Here is a 21636-nt window from a genome sequence, read left to right on the forward strand (position 1 = left end):
GTCAGGAGGCCTGTGGGCCATGTGACTCCCAGAGTTCAGTTCTTCCTCTCGGGTAGCCAGCACTCACTTCCTAAAGCTCAGTGTGCTCCACCCCCTTGTCCCTGCGGAATGCCTCTCACTGCTCCCCAAGCGCAGTCCACAAATACTGTGAAATTAGAGTCATTCTGGCTGGAGTGGGGCCAGGGGCCCTGGGTCCATCCCTGGGTCTCCTCCTCACGACCTTTCACCCCCTGAAGGAGTTCTGAGGCTCCTTCTTGCACCCTCTGGGTTCCATAACTCTACTTTGAGAACCACTGGCCTGGCAATGTGTTCCAAGCCCCTTAGTCTGGCACTCAAGGTGCATTCCCTGCACCTCTCCTCAGCTTCTCATTCCTGTTTCCTGTGGATGTCCCCCCAGTTGCCCAGTGCCCCCCACACCCCATTCCTGCCTCCCAGATCCTCTCCCTGTTTTGCAGCTGGCAGATACCCCCTTAACTCCAGAGGCCTAGAAGCCTACGGTCTCGGCCCAGAAGATGTCCCTCGCTGCCCGAAGGGGGCCAATCCCTCCTCCCTGAGCTTCTTGGGCATGGCAAAGCTCAGGAGCAGGCTCAGAGGGGTTGAGGGGCAGGGTTCAGCAAGAGCCAGAGGGAGGGATCTAGGTGAGAGGAAGGCAATGGGGGTGGAGGACAGAAACAAAGAAGGAAGGAAGGAAAGGGGAGAGGAAGAGGGGGGGGAGCATGCCCCATCCCCCTTCCTGCCCTGAGGCGAAGCCCACTGTTCCCAGCTCCAGTGCGGAGGATTCTAAGATCCTCATTTTAGGGCCCAAGGTGGGCCACCAGCCCAGGGGACCAGGGGACAGAGGATAGGAGCCACCACCCATCCTGAGGCTCTTGCCCTTCAGTCCTCTGGGTAAAGCATCAGGCCAGATCTCACTGGGTGGACTCAAAGAGGTAGGACAGGGTTTAGTCTAACTCAGTGAGCAGAACCGTGGCTATGGCTGTCCTGCTGATGCTGTCGGGTCGCCCAGCCTGGGTGCTGTGTGTTCCACCGCTCAGGGCTCCACTCCCAGATGATCTGCCTTCCTGAGCTACTTCCCAGGGTAGGGTCATGTCCCCCCAAAACCCCAGGAGGTGGAAATAGGTCCACTAGATGCTGACCTTGGTCTACTACCTTCACAGATGCCCCAGAGCCTGAGCCAGCCTCACCGTTTTCTGCAACTCTTCTCCCCCAGAGCCAGGATAGACACAGGGAGACTAAGGAGCTGGGCACCAACTTCATCTGGATCCTATGCAGGGCCCAGGGGAGGCTGAACCCTGCTGGGTTAGGGATGGGCATCCAGGAGGACTTGGGCAAGTGTCTCAAAGCCTCACCATTAAGTTGGTCCTGAGCAAACAAATCCTGCATGCCTTTTTCCTGGGCATCCATGCAAGTACCTAGTGCTTCAACATCTACTGAGCCCTTAGTTTAGGCCTGCCCCATGCTAGTCTCAGGAGCCCCCCAGAGCTGGCCCTGGCACCGTGGAGAGGGCAGTGGGGCCAGTGGAAACAGCTCACATGGCCTCTGACTTCAGACAGCTTGGGCTTGAGTTCCAGCTCTGTCTCCTTCTCGTGCTAAGGCTAAGGCCTGGGGCAAAAAAAAAACACCCTATTTCCCCATCTGTGAAATGGAGGTGAGGCTTCCCAGCAGATAGGGTCATTGTAAAAAATCACATGAAATGAGGGCTGTGAAAGGAAAACCAAAGCTGTACTGATGGAGAGTATATATGATATATATAATGTAGCCATTGATTCATTCATTCACCTATTCATTCATTCAAAAAGCATCTCCAAGACCTCCTTTGGGCCCATCCTGAGCACAGCTATGAATCATTGGCTTGCAGTCAGTGTGGCTTGGCAGAAGGGACTTGGGTTCAGGACCCAGGCCTGGCGTCCATTCTGGTTCTACTGCCCACCAATCACGTGGTCTTGGGCAAGTTACTTCCCCACTCCAACCCTCGTCTCCTCATCTGCAAAAGATGGGACTGTGCCCCATTCTGAAGGCTGACTGAGATCAGTCGCTCCAAGTAGGCCATCAAGTGCTGGGAGTTTCATCCCTTCCTCTACCTCTCCCCTGAATTTTTTTGGGTTGGGACTAATTTCTTCTGGATCCAGTGAGAGGGCAGTAAGTGGGGTTTGACCCCAGGCTGCAATCTGGGGAGACAGAGGGGGTGATTGAGGCTTGAAGGGGCACAATCACACAAGAAGTTATTGGTAACCACTGAAAAATAAGTAGCCATTTCCTGAGCACCTATTACATGCAAGGTCCCAGGCCAGGCGCTCTGTTTACTTTGCCTCATTTAACTGGCAACACTTCCCTTCACAGAGCCCCTTGGACCAAGCATCACTGTCTCCACTTTACAGAGGGAAAACAGGGCTCAAAGGAGAAGTCACTAGAAGGACACCCACGCCCAAACTGTTCACAGCCATTCCCTTTAAGGAATGAGGCTGGAGGCAGTAGGTAGTGAGCGGACACTTGTGTTATTTTTTAGCCATATATATATATATATATATATATATATATATATGTATATATGGCAGCCGGCATGTAATTTAAAACATTAAAAAAAAATTAAAAACATTGGTTTGTGTGATAGGAATAAAGTTGTATAGAAATGTGACGGGGGGGACCTTCCTGGTGGTCCAGTGGTAAAGAATCTGCCTTGTGATGCAGGGGATGCGGGTTCGATCCCTGGTCGGGGAACTAAGATCCCACATGCCGCCGGGCAACTAAGCCCGCGAGCCACAACTACTGACCTCGCTCACCTCAAGGAGAGAGCCCGTGTGCCGCAAACTACAGAGCCCATGTGCCCTGGAGCCTGCACACTGCAGCTAGAGAAGAGGAAACCTGCACGTCACAACTAGAGAGAAGCCCCCGTGCCGCAACGAAGATCGCGCCTGCCGCAATGAAAGATCTCACTAAGACCAGACACAGCCAAAAAAGAAAAAAAGAAAAGGAAAATGAAGAAAGAAAATAAATAAATATTAAAAAAAAAAATGTGACAGGGCCCAGAAGAGGCACAGAGGAGTGAGACCCAGGTTCAATGCCCTGTGTCAGCTGCAGGACCTGGGCCTGTCCCTTCCATCTCGGCAACAACCCCAGGATCATGGTGGGGCCATGAGCCACCCCAAATTGGCGTAATTGAAGGCACAGGCCTCACCCGAAGAATAACAGTGGCTGCAACACTGGGGGCTTGGGACAATGAGTGACTCTCCTGTCCTCAGGCTAGTCTTTAACACTGTTGTGTCCAGGATGTTTTAAGAATTAGAAAAAATTAAAGAAATGAAATAGCATAAAAGTCCTCTCTGGCTGGGCTGTGGCCCAGACTCCACAAGCTGCATGGGCCTGTCACAGAGGCCCTGCCCAGCCGTCCACCTGGCCCACCATGTTCTGTCTTCATCTGGGCCTGGCATCAGGAGGGTGGTGTGTCCGAGAACTCCACGGTGCTTGTCCCAGGGCCTCAGAGGTTTCTCCTTCTCTGTTAAGAGTCACTGGAACATGGGAGAGGCCCAGGGTGCCTGTGGGCAAGAGTTGCTGAACACAAGAGCTTGGAGCACAGGCATGGGGCCACAGCCCACGCTGGCGACAGGGGGTGGTGGTCAGGCCCCCTGAGCATCTCAGGTTCCTTCTGGCACCTGGGTCACTTTGCTACCCAAACAGGAAAAAAGTCTTAGAAAAAAACACACTAAAAACATAACAAGGTAAATAAGACCAAGTCTCTACATCTAGCAAACTGTACCCCAAGAGAGCCCGAGTGGAAGGTGTGACTGACACTACAGAGGCCAGAAGCCAGGAGAGAAGAAAGCAGCATCATCCCACTTTTTTAGAAAGGGTGAGTCCCCCTGTCATGGATCAGCTAGCCCATTATTAATTGCCGAGAAATTCTGGACAGATCATTCGGTAATGATTTGAGAGCACTCAGAAAAGGAAGTGGTGACCAGAAATGCCAACAAGGGTCACTGGGAATTAAATCAAATTGCTCTTGCCTCCCTGCTTTAATAACAGGGCAACTGCACCCAATCCAGATATATTAATACCTGGGTTTCTGTAAGACCTGGCAGTTCGTCTATGTATCTTTGGGGCTACAGTGGGAAAATATGGACTCACAATGTAATAATGCTTTAGTAACAGCTGACCAACCCAGAGCACTTACTACATGCAGGATACTATTCCAAGCACTTTGCATGTATTAACTCAGTCCTCAAAGCAAACCTTACAAGATGAGTATTAATTATCCTCATTGTAAACATGAGGAAAAGGAAGCACCGAACAGCTAGGTAACTTGCCCTAGGTCACTGCTGGTAGGTGATGCAGTCAGATTTGAATACAGGTCTGGTCCCTGAGCCCACAGGTGCACAGCTGATTTTAAACTGACCTAGAGACCCCCACTGATTAACAGGGGAGGGTGGAGGTGGGGGTGGAAGTCCAGATCTCATTGGGACGGGCAATCAGGATGCTCTGCCCTGGCTGAGGAGTGGGCACATGACTCCCGCTGGGCCAATCATATGATCTCCAAAGATCCGGAAGTGCCCAGGCTTCACCCTGGATTCTCTTCCCTGCCTCCTGTCCTTCCCTGGCTGGCAGTGTTACAGTCCTTCCCATCTTTGATTTCTCCCCCTTCACCCAGCCCCTTCCCCTATGGTCCCTTTTGGCCATCAATGGTTTCTGTCATTTACAACCAGAGACCCCTGCTTGAGGCAGGAGCTCATAGCTCTCCTCTCAACTCAAATCTACCTCTAAGGCAAGGGGTCCTCCCCTAACCTGACCATTAGTGATGGGTGTGGATGGGTGCAAAAAAAGTGAGAATCTCCGGTGACAGACCACAGGGCTCTGCCCTTATCCTCGTCCCGTTGATCATCATGTTCGCAATTTGGATTTAGAATACAGAAGGCCTACTCATAAAATTCGCAGCTGCCACAGCGCCAGAATTAATGCTTTGTGCAATGGCAGCCAGACTTACAATGCTTTCAAGACTAGACTGCTGGATGGGATCCAAAGAGATGACATTTAACCAGCGTAATGTAAGGTCTTTCGTGTTGCCGAAGAATCCATTGTGCAAGCACCAGATCAGGGAGGGAGAGTTGACTGTACAGTAGTTCATGGGAAAAAGCTCCCACCGCAAATTCAGTGAGTCATCAGAATAACGTAGCTGTTGAAAACACAAATGACTCCGGTAATGCAGGCTGCGTTACTAGAGTTGGAGAAAACTGGAGATGACAGTCCCTTTCAACTTGGCACTTGTCAGTCCCTCCAAAGAGCATGTTTCCAGTTCTGGTCTTCATTCTTTAGGAGGGACAATGACAAATACAGTGCATTCCAATAAGGGTGGCCAAGGTTGTGCGGAAAGGACTGAGACTCAAGGGTGTTGATCACCCTTAGGTGATCCCTGCGTGCAGGGGAGTCCCAGAAAAGATGCCCCTGGCAAAACATTAGGGGACCAGCTGTGGAAATTAAAGAGATGTTTTGATCAAAGCCCTTGGGGTGGCAAATAACCTAAACCACTGGAGCTTACTCAGCAAAATAAGGAATTGACTCTAAGAAAACAGGTGTGTTTCAGGACGGCAGCCTCGGGGACTGGAGCTGGGAGCTGGAAAGCTGACAGGAAGCAGGGCATCTGACTCTCCACCTCTCTCTCCTCTCTGCTCTCTTGCGACAAAAGTCTTCTCTGCTTCCTGGGGCACTGTTGGAAACCGCATCCTAGCCCTGGCACCACGTAATCCACCAAACTGCTCAGGCCTGGGGGTGATGGGGACAAAGAATGGGGGAGAAGGTGAGGAAGCCAGAAGAGGGCAGGAGAGGTGGGCAGGGGCCAAACAGGCAGGCCAGTTATTAAAGAATAATCCAACAAACACCTGGGTGCCCACTGCCCAGCTTCAAGCACAAATATCACCAGGAGCAAGTACTCCTCAAGGCCCCCTGAATCCCCTTCCTTCCTCTCCCCACAGTTAACCCCTCTGGAGGTTTAGGAGCTACTCATTCTTTTCTTTATAGTTTCAGTACATATGGATGTATACCTGAGAAACGGAAGGTTGCCTTTGGCACGTCTTGATTTTTCTATGAGGGGGATCATACTTATAGTGTCTTCTGCTATGTTGCTTTTTTGCTGAACATTTTTTTTTTGGTTGCACTTCATGGCATGTGGGATGTGGGATCTTAGTTCCCCAACCAGGGATGGAGCATGTGCCCCCCACAGTGCAAGCTTGGAGTCTTAACCACTGGACCGCCGGGAAGTCCCTTTTGCTGAACATTTTGTCAGATGTTTGCATGTTGATATGCAGAGCTGTAGTTTGTTCATTTCCCTGACTTTTGTAGCTTTCATTGTTTGACTGTACAACCATTTATTTCTACAGTCTTTGACTATTCAGGTTCTTTCCAGCCTTCTGGAACTACAAACAGTGCTGAATGTGTCCCTGGGAGTGGAATTGCAGACGCAGCCTGGGCCCATCTTCTATTGTGTTAGCGTAAGGTAGATTCTGACTCACCCAGGACTTTCCAACAGTCTGATGGGATAGGCTATCCTGCAGGGTAGTGAGATCACATTCACAGGGGTGAGGGCTGTGTGTTGGGGGTGGGGCAGAGGCTCATACCCCAACCTCCCCAAGCTTTACTGAAAGAGTGTCTGGTGCAAGGAATGAGCTGGGGGCTTAGGGGTTATTGGACATGGGTTTAAAGCTCAGCTCTACTACTCTCCAACTGTGTGACCTTGAGCAAGTCATTTTCCTTTCTGAATCTCTAGTTTTCTCTTTAAAATGGCTGTGTACCTATAGCAGTTTCAGAGGGAACCAAGGGGCCTGGGAAGGAAGATACTTTGAGGAAATGAAGAGAGGCGAAGCTGGTCCCAGGACCGTGGGTTACCTTCAGGGGATGGAGTGAGTGGGCAAGTTCAGCACAGAGCCCCCTCCCCAGGCAGTCTGGGCTGAGGGAGGAGAGAATATGGCAGGCTCCCTGAGAATGAAGAGATAGTCAAGGGTGGAAAATATCCCCCCAAACCTCTCTTGGAGTGGCTAGAAACTGAGTGACTCCATCCCACGGGCAGAGCCTGAGCCAGTGAAATACTTCTGCTGCCACCGTAACTGTGACCCACCCATCCCCACTCCTTCCCCTTGCTTAATGGTACATATCCTGCAGGTTCAGCCCCTGCCCAAACCCAGGGTTGGCCCTACCTTCAGCCCCTGCTGGGCATGAAGCCAGACAGCTCCTGATTACAAGGTCCTCTCTACATCATGAGGTGTATCTGCGCCGTGGGCCCCTTGGGTGATGGCTTAGGGCATTTGGAGCCTGACAAAGGGCATCCGGAGCTTTAGCTTGAAGTATTTTAACCTAAAGTGACAAAGATGGATGTCACCAACCGGCCCACCCCCCGCCATTCTCTGAGCACTTACTGCACACCATTAAGAGGCACCATCTCACCAACTCTTGACAAGGCAACCACTGTCAGCACTCCCATTTTAGAGATTAGGAAACCAAGGCACTGAATGATCAGTTAGCTTGCCCAAGGTTGCAGAGCTAGTAGTTGGCAGAACCTGGGTTTAACCCAGAACTGTGGCTTTAATGCCCTATCTCTGGGGAAGGAGCTCTGACTCAGTCTGGGAGCTGGGCAAGGGAAGGCTAATCCAGGGGAAGTGATACTGGAGCTAGATCTCAAGGTAAGTGTCAGGCCAAGAGGGTGGGAAACACTGTGTGCACAGGCCCAGGGTGGGAGTGAAGATGGAGGGATACAAGAAAGAGCCCATGTGGGTAAGTTCAGGGAGTAAGATGGGGCAGGGGACAGGGGCAGAATGAAGCAGGAGAGGTGGACATGATGTTTTGGTCTCTGAGGGCTCTGGAATTCATGGTGGGTGATTCCAACCACAGACTCCTGGGTCAAGCAGAAACGTTTTAACCCCAGCTACACTGCTACGGGCTGAGTGGTCGCTGGGCCTGGTGGACAAGGTCTATCCAGGGGACTCTGGGAGTGATAGGCTGCGCTGGGGAAGGCGGTTCTGGGCACTTCATGTAAAGCAGGAGCAGCTAGGTGGCTGGGGCATGGGCTGCAGGGCACCTAAGCAGACAGAAGGGGGAGAGGGCCTGGGGAGCCAGCTATGGGGGAGCCGTGTTCAGGACCCATGCCTCGAGCTGGGGGGATGGGTGGCCACGTAGGCCCAGATGGGTCCCTGGGGAGCCAATTCAGTGACCTGGGCCCTTTGGGAGTTAGAATGGGGGTGGGGCAGCCTCAAAGCCGCCATTGTCGCCCCCTCGCCTGCCTGTCTAGGACCTAAAATAGAGCAGGAGAACGGCAGATCTCCATGAGAAGCATTTCTGGCAAAGAGGTCTGGGAGGAGGGGGTGTGAATCACCACTGGGAACACCTGAGTTTGAAGCTCCCAAAGCCCAGCTGTCCCAGCCCCATCCCCAGGGAGCCTGGAATCCACTGGCAAGTCGGGGAGTGGGGTTCCTCAGTCCTACTCCTGTCCAACTGTGGGGAGGGGACTGCATTCTGGCCCCAGCTCTGCCACGGAGGTGCTGGATGACTGGGCCAAATCTGCCCCCTCAGGGCCTGTTTCCCAGACTTCATGTGCTGTGAGGCCCCTGGAATTCACAGCAGGTGGTTCTGATATAGGCCTCAGGGTCAGACAGACATGGGATGAGGTCCCAATTCTTTTCCTATTGGCTGAGTGACCTTGAGCAAGTCCCCCGACCTCCTGGAGCCTCAGTTTCCTCATCTGAAAAATGGACATTGAAACCAAGTCTTGTTCTTTCTGGGTTTCAGCTGAACTATCCAACAAGGATCTTGACAGCTCCTGGGGCCTCCCTCCATGTCCTCCAATGGCACACTCTGTGCTGCCAGGAAGGTTAACAGTGACCTCACTTTTTAATGTCCTGTGCTTTGCATACTGCCTCTGGCTCTCCACATCCTGGAGGGCTGATATGAATATCGTTTCCAGCCCTCTCCATGGGAGATCTTCAGCCTCAGTACTGTCCACTCCTGGAGGAAAGGGGTCTTGGATCCCAACTGGGCCCTCATGGGCACCTACCTTGTGTCATGCCTGGAACCCTGGGGGGCAAGGATGAGCCTCCCCTTTGTGCAGATGGGGAAACGATCGTCTCAAACTGTGCACCAGTTCGGTGCAGCTGCAGAGGCAGGCGCGGTTGTGTGGGGCTGGCGTGCCCTCTAGCGGCCACCGTGCGCCACACTCCGCCCCGCGGCTAGAGCTGCCCAAGGTCCGACTGGCAGCCGTCGACTGGCAGGGAAGTCCCTTCTTGGAGCCATCCGCGGTCCAGCGTGCTGCTGCCCCACCTCACCCGGGCTGACAACAGTCTCTCCCAGGCTCTCTCCACTCATGGTTTCCCAGAGACCCCACAGCGGCTGGGCGCCCCGCCCCGATTGCCATGGAGACCGCTTATACACAGTTTCCCCCTTCCCCTCCACCTTGTCCTAAGTAGGGCCGGCAGGCCGCCGGGGCGGGCGGCCACGGCCCCATGAACAGCAGGGCCCCAGGGACGCTGGCCGTGGAGAGAGTGAAATTCTTCGGCCAGCACCGCGGGGAGGTGAGGCCCTGTAGATCTCTGCCCAGATCTTAGGCTTCTTGGCTTTAGAGTGGTTTCTGGTTCTGTGTAGTGGGAGTCCGAGTGTTCTCTGGGCTCCAGTTGCGGAATGGGCTCTAGAATTCTAAGCACTGGTTCCACAGGGGGCTCAAACTCCTGGCTGATTCCAATGCTCTTTGGACTCTGGCTTAAGAGGGAACTCGGGGCTTAGAGTAGATTTTGAACTAGTTCTGGGCTTCAGCTCTAGAATGGGCTCTTGGCTTCTACAGAAGGCTCCAGCCTCTGGCTTCAGTGAGGGCTCGCTCTGAGCTTCAGGTTCTGGTCTTTTTTTTTTTTAAGTTTTGGCTGTGTTCAGTCTTCATTGTTGCGCACGGGTTTTCTTTAGTTGTGTCCAGCGGGTGCTACTCTTTGTTGCGATGTGCAGGTTTCTCATTGTGGTGGCTTCTCTTGTTGCGGAGCACGGGCTCTAGGCATGCAGGCTTCAGTAGCTGTGGAACGCGGGCTCAGTAGTTATGGCTCATGGGCTCTAGAGCGCAGGCTCAGTAGTTGTGGCGCACGGTCTTAGTTGCTCCGTGGCATGTAGGATCTTCCCAGACCAGGGCTCGAACCCATGTGCCCTGCATTGGCAGGCGGATTCTTAACCACTGTGCCACCAGGGAAGGAAGCCCCAGGGTCTGGTCTTACAGGACAGCAGAGAGGGCTCCAAGCTCTCGGCTCCCCTGCAGGGTGGTTCCTGAGTTCTGGTTGTTGAGAGAGGCCTGAAGTCCAAGCTCCCAACCCCAGGCTCCTGGGGCAGTATTTATGGCTGGCCCAGGAGTCTGGGGTTAGGGATGAGCAGAAAGGTGTTTCTTGCCCCAGGATAGGACTTTTGTGCTCTCCTTGCAGGTCAACTCTTCTGCCTTCTCTCCCGATGGCCAGAAGCTGCTCACAGCCTCCGAGGATGGCTGTGTATATGGATGGGAGACCCAGAGCGGGCGGCTGCTGTGGAGATACAGGTGGGGCTCTTCACCCCAGATGGGGAGACTGAGGCCTATGGCCCTGTTGTGGCTTTCTACAGAGCCTACAATGACCTCTGACATCTGAGCTGAGCATCCATGCAAGACAGCCCAGGCAGGGCAGGGGCGGGAGGGCAAGGAGACAGGACCTGGTCCCTGGGGTCCTGAGTCTCTGACTCTAACAGACCTGGACTCAAATCCTACCACTTAAAAAAAAAAAACTTTAAAAATCTACATAATACCCTATTAACCATTTTAAAGTGTACAGTTCAGTAAAGTACATTCACACTGCTGTGCATCTAGCTTCCAGAAGTTTCTTCGTATCTTGCAAAACTGAAATTCTATGCCCATTAAACTCCCCATTCCTCCCTTTTCCCAGCCCCTGACAATCACCGTCCTGCCTTCTGTTTCCATTTTGACTAAGTACAATACCTGGTATAAGTGGAATCACACACTATTTCTTTTGGTGACTGATTTCACTTAGCACAATGTCCATCTATGTTTACCCACTTTTTTGACTGTGATTGAACTCAAGTCATGTCACCTTCTCTGCACCTATTTCCTCTTCAGAATGGGGATAATAGTTGCTACGCTATAGGATGAGATAATGCAAGCAAAGTACCTGGCACCCAGTAAGAACTCAGTAGACGTAACTTATGATTATTAAGACAAGAAAAAACAAATCTGGTAATTATAGGGCAGATTGATTCGTGTCGTAATAGGGAAAGTCCAGGGGCTGGGGAGCTCTAAGAGGGTAATGAACCTACGCTGGGCTGTCAAGGAGTTTCTGGGAGGTGTCTGCATTTGATTTGGGTATTGATCTTCCAAATAGGCAAACTGAGTTGGGCATTCCAGACCAAGGCATGGAAGCCCAGGAATTTTCCAAGTGGCTGGAGGGTGAGGGTTAGAAGTGAGGAGAGGGGCGGTAGGCAACGAGACTGAAGAAATTAGCAGGGGTTGGACTGCAAGGGCCAGAGGTGGAGCGCAGTGCCCCGTTCCTTGACCACGGCCGCCCACCTAGGCCCCCGTGAGGTTCTGCCGCTTCTCCCCCGATGGTTGCCTCTTTGCCAGCACCTCCTGTGACTGCACCATCCGCCTGTGGGATGTAGCAGAAGCCAAGTGTCTGCAGGTCCTACAGGGTAAGTGGGCTGGGTGGGACTGGGAGCCAAGCAGCCAGGCCTGGTTTCCCTTTCGGACCTTGCTGTGTCCTGTGCCACCTCACCCCTGCCTCGCCCCCTGGCCGGTGCCTGCAGGTCACCAGTGAAGTGTGGAGACCATCAGCTTCAGCCCTGAATCAAAGCAACTGGCATCAGGCGGCTGGGACAAGAGGGTGATGCTCTGGGAGGCGCAGGTAGGTGGAGGGGCAGCCAGTGAGGCCTGGGATCCAGGGATGCACACCGTCCACAGTGGCCACACTTTCCAACTGGGGAAAGGTTGTTCGTCTTCCCCACCCCTGGCATCCCATTCCCTTGCATCTGGCTGCAGCTACCTCCCCAGTTCCCCTCTCCCTACCCTCATGCCTCAAGACCTCTGCCACGAGATTCCCCCTGCCTGTACTGCCCTCCTCTCTTGCCAAGGCCCGGGAAGCCTCCCCTAACCCCTAGGCTGCATCACACTACCCAGGCAGCCCCACAAGGAGGGCCTGGGTCTGACTCACCTGAGGCAGAGAACCTGGCACGCAGCCTCTGGGCTCTTTCCTCCAGTCAGGCCAGGTGCTGCGCCACTTGGTGGGACACCGAGACTGTCCCAAGCAGTGACTTTGCACCCAGCTCAGACTGCCTGGTGAGCCACACCTCTGCCTGGGCCCCACCTCAGTGGCCTAACAAGTGGTTAGAATTCTACACCTTGACAGTGACTTAGCTCTTCTGAGCCTGTCCCCTCCTCTGTAAGATGGGGGTTCAACAGGGCTTGGTGAGATGGTGCCTGCTTTCTGTGAGCCTAGCCAGTCGAGGAACCGGGAGGGACCATGCTTATGGCGGCTGTCTGCAGGCCACAGGCTCTTGGGATTCCACCATCCGCATGTGGGAGCTTCGGGCAGGGACTCCAGTGATCTTCCAGCAGGAGCTGGAGGGCCACAGTGGCAACGTCAGCTGCCTGTGCTACTCAGCATCTGGCCTATTGGTGGGCTGGGTTGCCTAGGTTCCAGGGTGGCCCCTTGCTGACTACAACTCTTTGAGGGTCACTCTTTGAGGCCATTTTGGGGGCAGAGTATGCAGGCCCCAAACCTCTATGCTTAGAGCTGTCTACTTTCCAGGTGTCCGGCTCCTGGGACAAGACTATCCACATCTGGAAGCCCTCAACCGGAAGCCTGCCTGTCCAGCTTAAGGGCCACATCACCTGGGTGAAGAGCAGAGCTTTCTCCCCTGATGGGCTGCAGGTGGCCAGCACTGGCTACTCCCACATGGTAACCCCACCCCATCAGGCCTTCCTTCCTGTGAACTCCTACCCCACATCCTCCCTACCGGAGCCCTCAGCACCTCATGTCCAGAAATGTCCATATCCCTATCTGCCCTAAATAGGAGGCTACCAAGGGCAGGACCCAGGTGCCAACCACTTCCTTACCGAATGCCTGGCACTAAGGTCTGCACTGGCCCAAATGTTAGTGGCACTGACATTTCTATGACTCGGCTTCAGGGGAAAGGAAAGTACTGCACTGAATTTCTGTATCAGCTATTACGCAGCCCTTGTTAAACACACCTCATAGACAACAAAACCCAGATCAAGAAGTTAACATGTTGGCTAAGACTCACCCCAGTGTGATTTTGTCAAAGATGCCAGACTTGCCTATGAGACTTCCCTACCCCCCAGCTTGTTTTGATTTCCAGGTCAAAGTCTGGGACTACAATACAGGAAAGAGCATTGAGACCCTGAAGGTAAGGTCTGTGGCTACAGCAAACAAGGGTGCAGAGGAAGGCCTGCTAGGGGAGGCCCGCACCCACAGAGCCCCATACAATGCTTTTGGCAGGGAGTCCTGGATGTGGCCCACGCCTGTGCCTTTACCCCAGATGGGAAACTCTGAGTGTCTGGAGCTGCTGCTTAGGCAAAATTCCAAGTTCACTGCAAATCGCCCAGAGCTGCTCAAACAGAACATCACTACCTATGGCTCTCAAGACCTTCCACCCCTGCTTCTCCCTGCCCAGGGGGCACAGGACCAAAATAACCATAAGAGAGTGTCCAACAGGCCCCTGTGGCCAGGGCTGCCATGGCCCCCCACCAGGGCCACCACCAGCAGCAGGCCAGCCTGCTCGGATCCATCAGACACCAGGTAACCGTAACCAGGGCCGCACCAGCCCACCTCTCCGGCACTTAGTAGAAACCCCTATAAACACAAAGCAACACCAGCCAGTTTGTTTGTTTTATTGACACCTGGATGCTCAGGCCTTGACCGCGTACTTCCGGAGTGGGTACAGCCGCTCCTTCCGCTGCTGCTTCTTGGTCTTCAGGTTCTCTTCGTGTTTGTTGAGCCGGCGGCGCATGGCACGCGTTTTCTTGGGCCGCAGATCCAGGGGCTTGTACTTCTTGCCCTGGGTGAGGGGGAGTGGGGGAACATGAGGACCAGGGTTTGGGAGCTACTGTGGTAGCTAAGGAAGCCACAGAGTCGGAACTGAGATGCTGGGATGTGCCTGGGGAGATGCAAGCGTGAGGAGCTGTAGGACACCCAGCCCAGGAGGGGACTGGAGACTGAAGTGTTGCCAGGCCATACTTTGCTTCCTAGCTCTTTAATTCCCCCAAGTTCAAGGCTGGGAAGGACTGTCCTCATTTTCTTTAAGTATATTGATTTGCTGGGCTAGGAAGTAATTTTGCCCAAATCTCAGTGAAGCTGTAGTGGAACTTGGGGTGCACACCCAAGTCAACCCACTCCCTACTTGGTGCTCTTTCCACCAGATTGCCAGCCGTGCAGTCAACGTCACACCCCAACCCAGCAAGGGATGTCTGGTACCCACCGAGTCCTGGGGGCATTTCCTGTTATCTTGGCTTAAATTATGTGTGTGTGTACAGGAGGGTGAGATGTGCAGCTTAAGCTGGTGCTCAATTTATCTGAAGGACCTGCCAGGTACCTGTGGTGACATTCCCACCGAACACATGCATCTCAGAGGGAAGACCTGGCTCGGCCGAGACCATCCTGCTATGAGTGGCCAAGCCCCCCTTCCTGACTTGGCTCCTGCTCCTAGACCTTTCTCAGGGCATTGTCTCTCCATCTCTGCTCCCACTCGTTCCCGACCCACTTCCTCCTCAGTGAGGAGTCTAGGCTAAGGCAGCTCTCATGGTCCCCTTTGTTCTGCAAAGGTCCCCTGGGGGCTCTTCAGTTTGAGGCCCTGTGCTGGGTGCTGGTTTAGCTACAAATGAGACCTGCTCCCTGCTCAAGGAGCTCCCAGCACAGTGGAAAACGGAGAACAAGTGGTGCATCAGTGTGGAGGAGGAAAGAGATTAAGGAAGGTTTCACCTAAATGACTGACAACAGCCTTGAAAGCAACGGGCACGTCAACTGCAAGAGAAACCAGAGTGGGCACAAAAGCCCTGAAAAGTGACAGCTCAGGCTGGGGGCTGCCAACAGCCTGGAGGGGTAGGCACATGGCAGGCGTATGTGAGCTAAGCGGGGTTCAGGTCATGAACAGCCTCAGTGCAGAGAGCTGCAGGGAAAAAGCTAAGCAGGAGATGAGGGCAAGCTCTGTGGGGGGACCTGGAAGCATGAATGTCTGTCTACCCACATCCCTCATATCAGTTGGTACAGGTCAGGGCTTCATCTGTTTCCAATTTACCAAGCACCTTAGAGCTCTGCTGTCCAAGAGTGGCCACTAGCCACACACACTGTTTACATCCTTCAGTCACTGTGGCCACATAAGCACTTAATAGGCACGCATGGCCAGAGGTTACTGTATCGAACACCAACATCTCTCATAGAGACCTTACCTCTATCTCCAGAAGTCTTGCCTGGCTGTTTGGGGGAGTGTACTCACTGGATGGTCATGAAGGCAATTTTTCCAGGCCACAACTCTACATGGTCCCCTCAGAGCCTGATGAACGCTCCAGACCCAATTCTCAGAATACGTTCCCCCAAACAAATGCACACACGTCCAGGGGTGGCAGCAACCCTCCCCCCACATGCTGTTGTCCCCTGGGCAGCTAGCCCCGGCACACCGTGATGACTTTTTTGATGTGTCAAACCCTCCAGTCATTCAAACACTAATTTGGGTATTGATATGAAGCCATTCTGCAGATGCTATCAAAGCCCCTAATCAGTCAGCTTTAATTAAGAGATTATCCAGAGTAACCTGGGTGGGCCTGATCACAGTTGAAAGGCCTTAAAGGCAGGGCTGTGGCTTTCCCCAAGAAATCCACCTGAGGGCAGCAGCTTCAACCAAACCTTGAGCTCCAGCTTGCTCACAGATCCTCTCTTCCCAACAAGTGTTCACCCCACCATCAAACAAGCCAGTTTCTTGTAATAAACCAAATGTGTGCATACACAGTATATAGTCTCCTACTGGTTCCACTTCATAGCCTGAACCCTGACAACACTAGTTTTAGGCACAAGCAAAAAATGATTATAAAAATTCTAGGCTGAGTGAGGGGCAGGCACCTGTGGAAAATCTCCAGGAAGCACTCAATCCACCCTTACCAAGACATGGTTTGGAACCTAGGCCCAATCCATTTACTGTAGGTGGCGCTGGGCAACTTAACCTCTCTAAGCGTTGAGGTCATCATTTGAAAAATGAGGATACCAGATGCTTGGCAGTGACTGACAGTGCTAGCAAGACCATTAAAACATTTAAACAAGACTGCCCAAACTCAGCTGGTGAGGTTTTATTCAAAACCCATCTCCAGCCAGACTCCCACATCTTTGATTTCTTGACAACTGCAGCCCCAAGGAAATGCAGTCTGCATGCCATATGCTAGTAAGAAGGCGAACACATCCACAAGCTGAGAAGTCTCTAGAAAGCCCAGTCCCAAGCACCCCAGCAGAAGCTTGCCATGCTGCTCCTCTAGCCAAGCACCACCGTCCCTTAGCCACTAACCTTATAGAATTTCCTGAGGTTCTCTTTCTGAGTCTGGTTAATGACGGTGAGTACACGGGCGATGGATTTGCGAACAACACGGCTACAAAACAGAGACATTGATCAAGATGGGGAAGACACACAGCACTCCCCAAGGTATCTATTTCAGGGCTTGACCCAGATGTCATAGGGCAGGGGCATTCCCCATCAGCTCACCCACATTCACCCAGGAGGTACCTAACCCAGCCCAGGAAGAAGGTGTTCTGGAGAGAAGAGAGACAATAGATGAGTATCCCAGGACTGGGGACATGGAACGGCTGGCACATCCAGTGCTTTCGAAGAGTTGTGAAGTGTTCACTGAGGAGGCTTAATGAGGAGAGGTGAAGGGCAGATCAGGAAAGATCTCCCATCCCAGGCCATATATCCTGAGGGCTATGAAGACGACCTAACCAATGCCAATCTGAATGAGCTGACTGGAGGGAATCATGCTGCAAGCTGCTTAGGGAGTCACCGGAGGGGCCGCTGGAGAGGGGACAAGGCTGAAGACAGGAACAGGCTGGGGATAAGTGAGTTTGCAGTCTCGTTGAATATGACTGCTGCTTAGTAAATGACTGGTAAACAGTCTTGAGGATTCAGCATGCACCACCACAGGAATATTATTGGGTGCCCATTTTGTAAAAGAGGAAAGAAAAACCTGGGTGGTGAGCCAATCTACCCACCAAGTAGGATGTGGCAGAAGCGGAATTTATGCCCAGGTTGACTAACTGCAAATCCATGCTCCTTTCACAAATCTTGACTCTTGCTCCACGTACATCAGTAAGTTACACTACAACCCAAGTTAAGGGGTGCAAGGGGTCCCTCAACCAAGTGAGGGGGGATGCGGAAAAAAATCCAAATGCTGGTGGGAGGTAGGAGAAAGGGATCAATGAGACGTTCGAAGGTACCATTAAAATGAGTCTTCAGGGACACCCAGTTCTTTCTCCAGCCAGAGAAGTTGAAGGAGGTTACTCCAGGCAAAAGGACCACAGGTCAAAGGCAGGTCACCACGCACCTGGGCATGAGCAAGGGGAGCCTAGAGAGGCTGGCTAGGAAGGGCACGACATTCCGACCCACGGATGCATGGAATGGGCACTTAAACGGACACCTCCTTAAGCCAACTTCGAAAATCCACAAATGTTCCCGACGCATATGTACCCCCCACGCCCAGTAGGCCGTAGTCTGGCCTCCCGTCACTTACATCTTGGAGAGTTTGGAAGCCGCGCCGCCTGTTACTTTAGCCACGCGTAGCTGGGACAGCTCCACTTTCAGGTCCTCCAGCTGTTTCAGCAGCTCCTCCTTCTTCTTGCCGCGAAGGTCTCGAGCCTTAATCTTGGCCTGAACGAAAGAAAGGGTCTGGGTCAAACACCCAGCGGGGCCGTCTCCCCCTCGGCCACTTACCGAGGCTTCCACCGGCCATCGTCCCCTCCACCTGCGTCATAATCAGTCCCTGGAGAGCGCGCGCCTCGCCCTGGGCCAGGAGCGCGCTGGAGGCCCAGCACTACCGTGCCTTGGGCAGGGCAACCCAGGCCGCAGCAGACGCGCCCTCGCCCAGGCCTCCTGCGAGGCTGGGCCACTACCCCCATTCCGCAGGGGGAAAGACGGAGACCCCGGCGAAGCGCGCGTACCTCTCCTGGTCTAGGCCTACGTGGGGAGAAAGCGAGGGGCCGGCTGGGGCGGCGCTAGGCCATTACGCAGGGCTTCCCACAGGCCGGGTTGGTAGATGGGCTCTCAGGATTCGCCACGCGACTCCCACCCCAGCCCCTGAGCCCCACAGCGCGCGGATGGTGCCCGATTGTCCTACACTCACCATGACTGTAGAGTCGGCCTCCGCCGCCTTCTCGGAGGGAAAAAGGAAGGGGCGGGGCTGACCTCCACAACTACAGCCGGGTGGCGGCGGGCGTGGTCAATAACGCTGGCGGGGGAGCCCTGGCTCCGCCCCTGCCGCCTCACCCACGCGCGAGGAAAGCTGTGGTCCGGCCCGCCGAGCCCCGCCCCGAGGAGCCGCAGACCCGCCCAGCAGTGCCCGCGTCTTCTTCCCGCGCTCTGGAGAATACTTGGGTTCGGTGTATTGCCCAGAGCAGCGCTGTGGGGAAGTCGAGGCCTGGGGTGGCGGCAATTTACTGGACTAGTAAGGACTCGGATTCATCCATTCATTTATTCATTCATTCATTCATTTGGTAAACCTTTGCAGGTCGCCCAGTCTGTGCTACTCCGTGCTGGGCGCCGGTGTTCCGGGGGTACAGAGTATGAAGGTTGGGGGTTTTCAAAGATGAATTAACATGGCCTCTGCCTTGGAGGAATTTAAAGTCCAAGGTGGGCGGGGAAGGGCGGGGTCAGACAACTATAATCCAACTGCAAAAAAATTCTAGTGGAGACAGCATGCGTTAGGGGAAACATTCATGGCCTTTTCTTAGTGAACCTGAAGCAGTTTCAAATTCTTATCCTGTTGCCTGGTGCTAGCTGACTCTCCCTTCCCCTCCCTGAGTCTTAGTTTTCTCACCTGTGATATGGGGTATTTATAAGGATCAGGAAGATAACATGTAAAACTCTTAGCACAAGACCTGATGCAGGACTTCCCTGGCGGTCCAGTGGTTAAGACTGAAGTTCCAATGTAGGAGGCAGAGGTTCCATCCCTGGTCGGGGAACTAAGATCCCACATGCCGTGGGGCACGGCCAACAAAACAAAACACCTGATGCATAACAAGCGCTCAAAATATCATCACCATCAATATTCCCAGTTGAATGAACACTTGAGATGGCCTGAAAGTTAAAAGGCGGATTTCACAAGGGAAAGTGCTCAGGCTTTCTGACTGGACGGTTGCATTGTTGCCCCAACCAGCAAGCATGAATCTGTGCTCTAGTGTCACTCCATTGCCCTTAACAAAGGCACACCCACACGTTAGAACTCTAGTTAAAGCCAGGTTGGCCCCTTGCTGCTGTCACGTGTCTCCTCCAGGAAGCCTTCTCCCATCCCCTTATGGGTTTCCGTTAATGGATAGTAGCCTTGGACTAAATTGGGACACAGACGGCCCTTGTGTGCAGAGCTTTCTGGGCAATCCTCTCTTTAGCCCCAAACATACTGAATTAAAATAAATTTATGTATCTATCTCCACAGCCAGCCTGGAAGTTCTCCAGGGGTCAGAACCATGGCTGACACCTGGTTTGGTTTTTCTCATCTCCAGGCCCAGCATATGGATGCTTGTTGGATGAGCTGAATTAATCAGCTTTGCCCAAGATCATGGGGAGGCATGCTTCCAGGAAGTGGAGGGAGGTGGAGAAGAGAGAGCAGAGGACATTCTTGGCATGGATTAGTCTTAAATGGAAGTTGAATGGTGCACAGGGACTTGACTATCATATTTTCCAAATGCTTACAGTTCTATTAAAGGTAATGATTGTGTACATCTTTTCTGAACTTGAAGTCACCTATGACTACCCTGTTTCTCTTACATGCCACATCCAACCCACTCCCAAATTCTGCAGCCTCTTTCTTCAAAATACCCAACCTCTTCCCACCACTGTTACTGGCACCTGCCTGGCCTGAGCTGCCATTGCCTGTCACCTGGACCATTGATGTCATTTCTTAAATCACCTACTTTGGCTCTGGCTCCCATGTGTTCTCAATACACATTTGAGGGACACTTTTCAAGTCAGATCATGTCACTGCTCTGCCCAGAATTTCCAGGGCTGTCCTGAGTTAAGACCACATCCTTTCCTCAGCCTACAAAGCTCTTCAGCACCCGCCCCTCCCCCCCACCTCCCTTCCATCTCATTTCTTCTCACTCTTCTGCTCCAGTATGGCCTTGCTGTTTCTGGAATACACCAAGCCTGCCCTGTCTTTGAGCCTTTGCTCGGCTCCCTCCTTCACTTCCTGCAGGTCCTTGATCAGCGTCACCTCCTCGGGGACACTTCTCTTGACCACTTTATCTGAGTTACTCTCAGAAACTGCATGTTGTTTTTTTCTTCTCCTCAGAATACAGTCATCCCTGACATAGTGTGAATTTTTAATTCTGCCCCCTTGACTGGAATGGAGATCCACGGTCATAAACAGTGACATTATTTCCTTCACCAGTTTATTTGGGGGCTATTTCCTTACTTGTAAAACGGGCATTTTGGTTTAAAATTCCTTCTGATCAGGATGTTCTGGGGATATGAATTTCTGTTGTCTTGTGGCCTCCCTAGGTCACACAGATTTCTTCCAAGGTATGGAGCTGATAGGCCGGTCTTCCAGGACCCCTGATACTTTTTTTTTTTTTTTTTTTTTGCGGTACGCGGGCCTCTCACCGTTGTGGCCTCTCCCGTCGCAGAGCACAGGCTCCGGACGCGCAGGCTCAGCGGCCATGGCTCACGGGCCCAGCTGCTCCGCGGCATGTGGGATCTTCCCGGACCGGGGCACGAACCCGCGTCCCCTGCATCGGCAGGCGGACTCTCAACCACTGTGCCACCAGGGAAGCCACCTGATACTTTTATTTAGCACCTGTAGGAGTCTATCTTTAGCACCCAAGATTAGGTAGCATCCTAGTCTGACAGTATTTTTTTGATCTGTAGACACAGTTCAATGGGAAGTATTCGAAGCAATGAAAACGAGTCACATCTCATTAACTTCTACTGGTCTTTATTAAAAGGAAAACTATTATATGAAAACAAAGACCCAATGTAGTCTCAGGCTAAGTCTCATTGATAGAACCCCTCAAGCAACAGCCCAGGCACCTAATCTTGGCACTACAATGTTGTCCTTGACTGCCCTATCTCTACCCATCTCAGACTCTGGGGGTTCGCTTCCTACCAGGATATTCCTCTCCAGCCAGGCAAGATATCTCAGCCCCCGAGGACCTTGCCCTTCCTGCCAGGATGGTGGCCACAGGGTCATCCCCCTATCCCCGCCCCCTACACACCCGGTCAAGGTGACTGCTACAGACGCGGGGCCGCCGCCCGCTCAAACTCAAATGTCTTCATTGTCTTGTCAGCACCCTGGATACACTTTAAACGTCTTTAAAGTCTGCCAGCCCATTAACAATACGGTCACTACAACAATAAGGCAGACGCAACCTCCACTGAGCTCAGTGGGGTGGC

General features: G+C 53.0%; 2 protein-coding genes across 2 annotated transcripts; one reads left to right on the forward strand and one right to left on the reverse strand.

The window, feature by feature from the left end:
- The first annotated feature begins 9473 nt into the window (after nucleotides 1-9473).
- On the forward strand, nucleotides 9474-13574 carry WDR38 (WD repeat domain 38). The gene is given in 11 exon segments (XM_029203479.1): nucleotides 9474-9542; nucleotides 10425-10534; nucleotides 10659-10668; nucleotides 11556-11673; nucleotides 11788-11885; nucleotides 12238-12275; nucleotides 12277-12316; nucleotides 12524-12655; nucleotides 12789-12938; nucleotides 13360-13407; nucleotides 13500-13574. Coding segments are annotated over 11 exon segments (888 nt in total).
- A 299-nt stretch (nucleotides 13575-13873) lies between these two features.
- Nucleotides 13874-18433, reverse strand: RPL35 (ribosomal protein L35). The gene is made up of 4 exons (XM_029201396.1): nucleotides 18374-18433; nucleotides 17765-17901; nucleotides 16549-16630; nucleotides 13874-14058 (listed from the first exon to the last, which is right to left on the reverse strand). The coding sequence occupies exons 1-4, from the start codon at nucleotides 18374-18376 to the stop codon at nucleotides 13909-13911; spliced, it is 372 nt and encodes a 123-aa protein (XP_029057229.1). The 5' UTR covers nucleotides 18377-18433; the 3' UTR covers nucleotides 13874-13908.
- Nucleotides 18434-21636: the final 3203 nt, after the last annotated feature.

This window comes from Monodon monoceros, unplaced genomic scaffold, assembly GCF_005190385.1.
Source record: "Monodon monoceros isolate NGI ecotype Baffin Bay Population unplaced genomic scaffold, NGI_Narwhal_1 Super_Scaffold_5, whole genome shotgun sequence".
NCBI lineage: Eukaryota > Metazoa > Chordata > Mammalia > Artiodactyla > Monodontidae > Monodon > Monodon monoceros.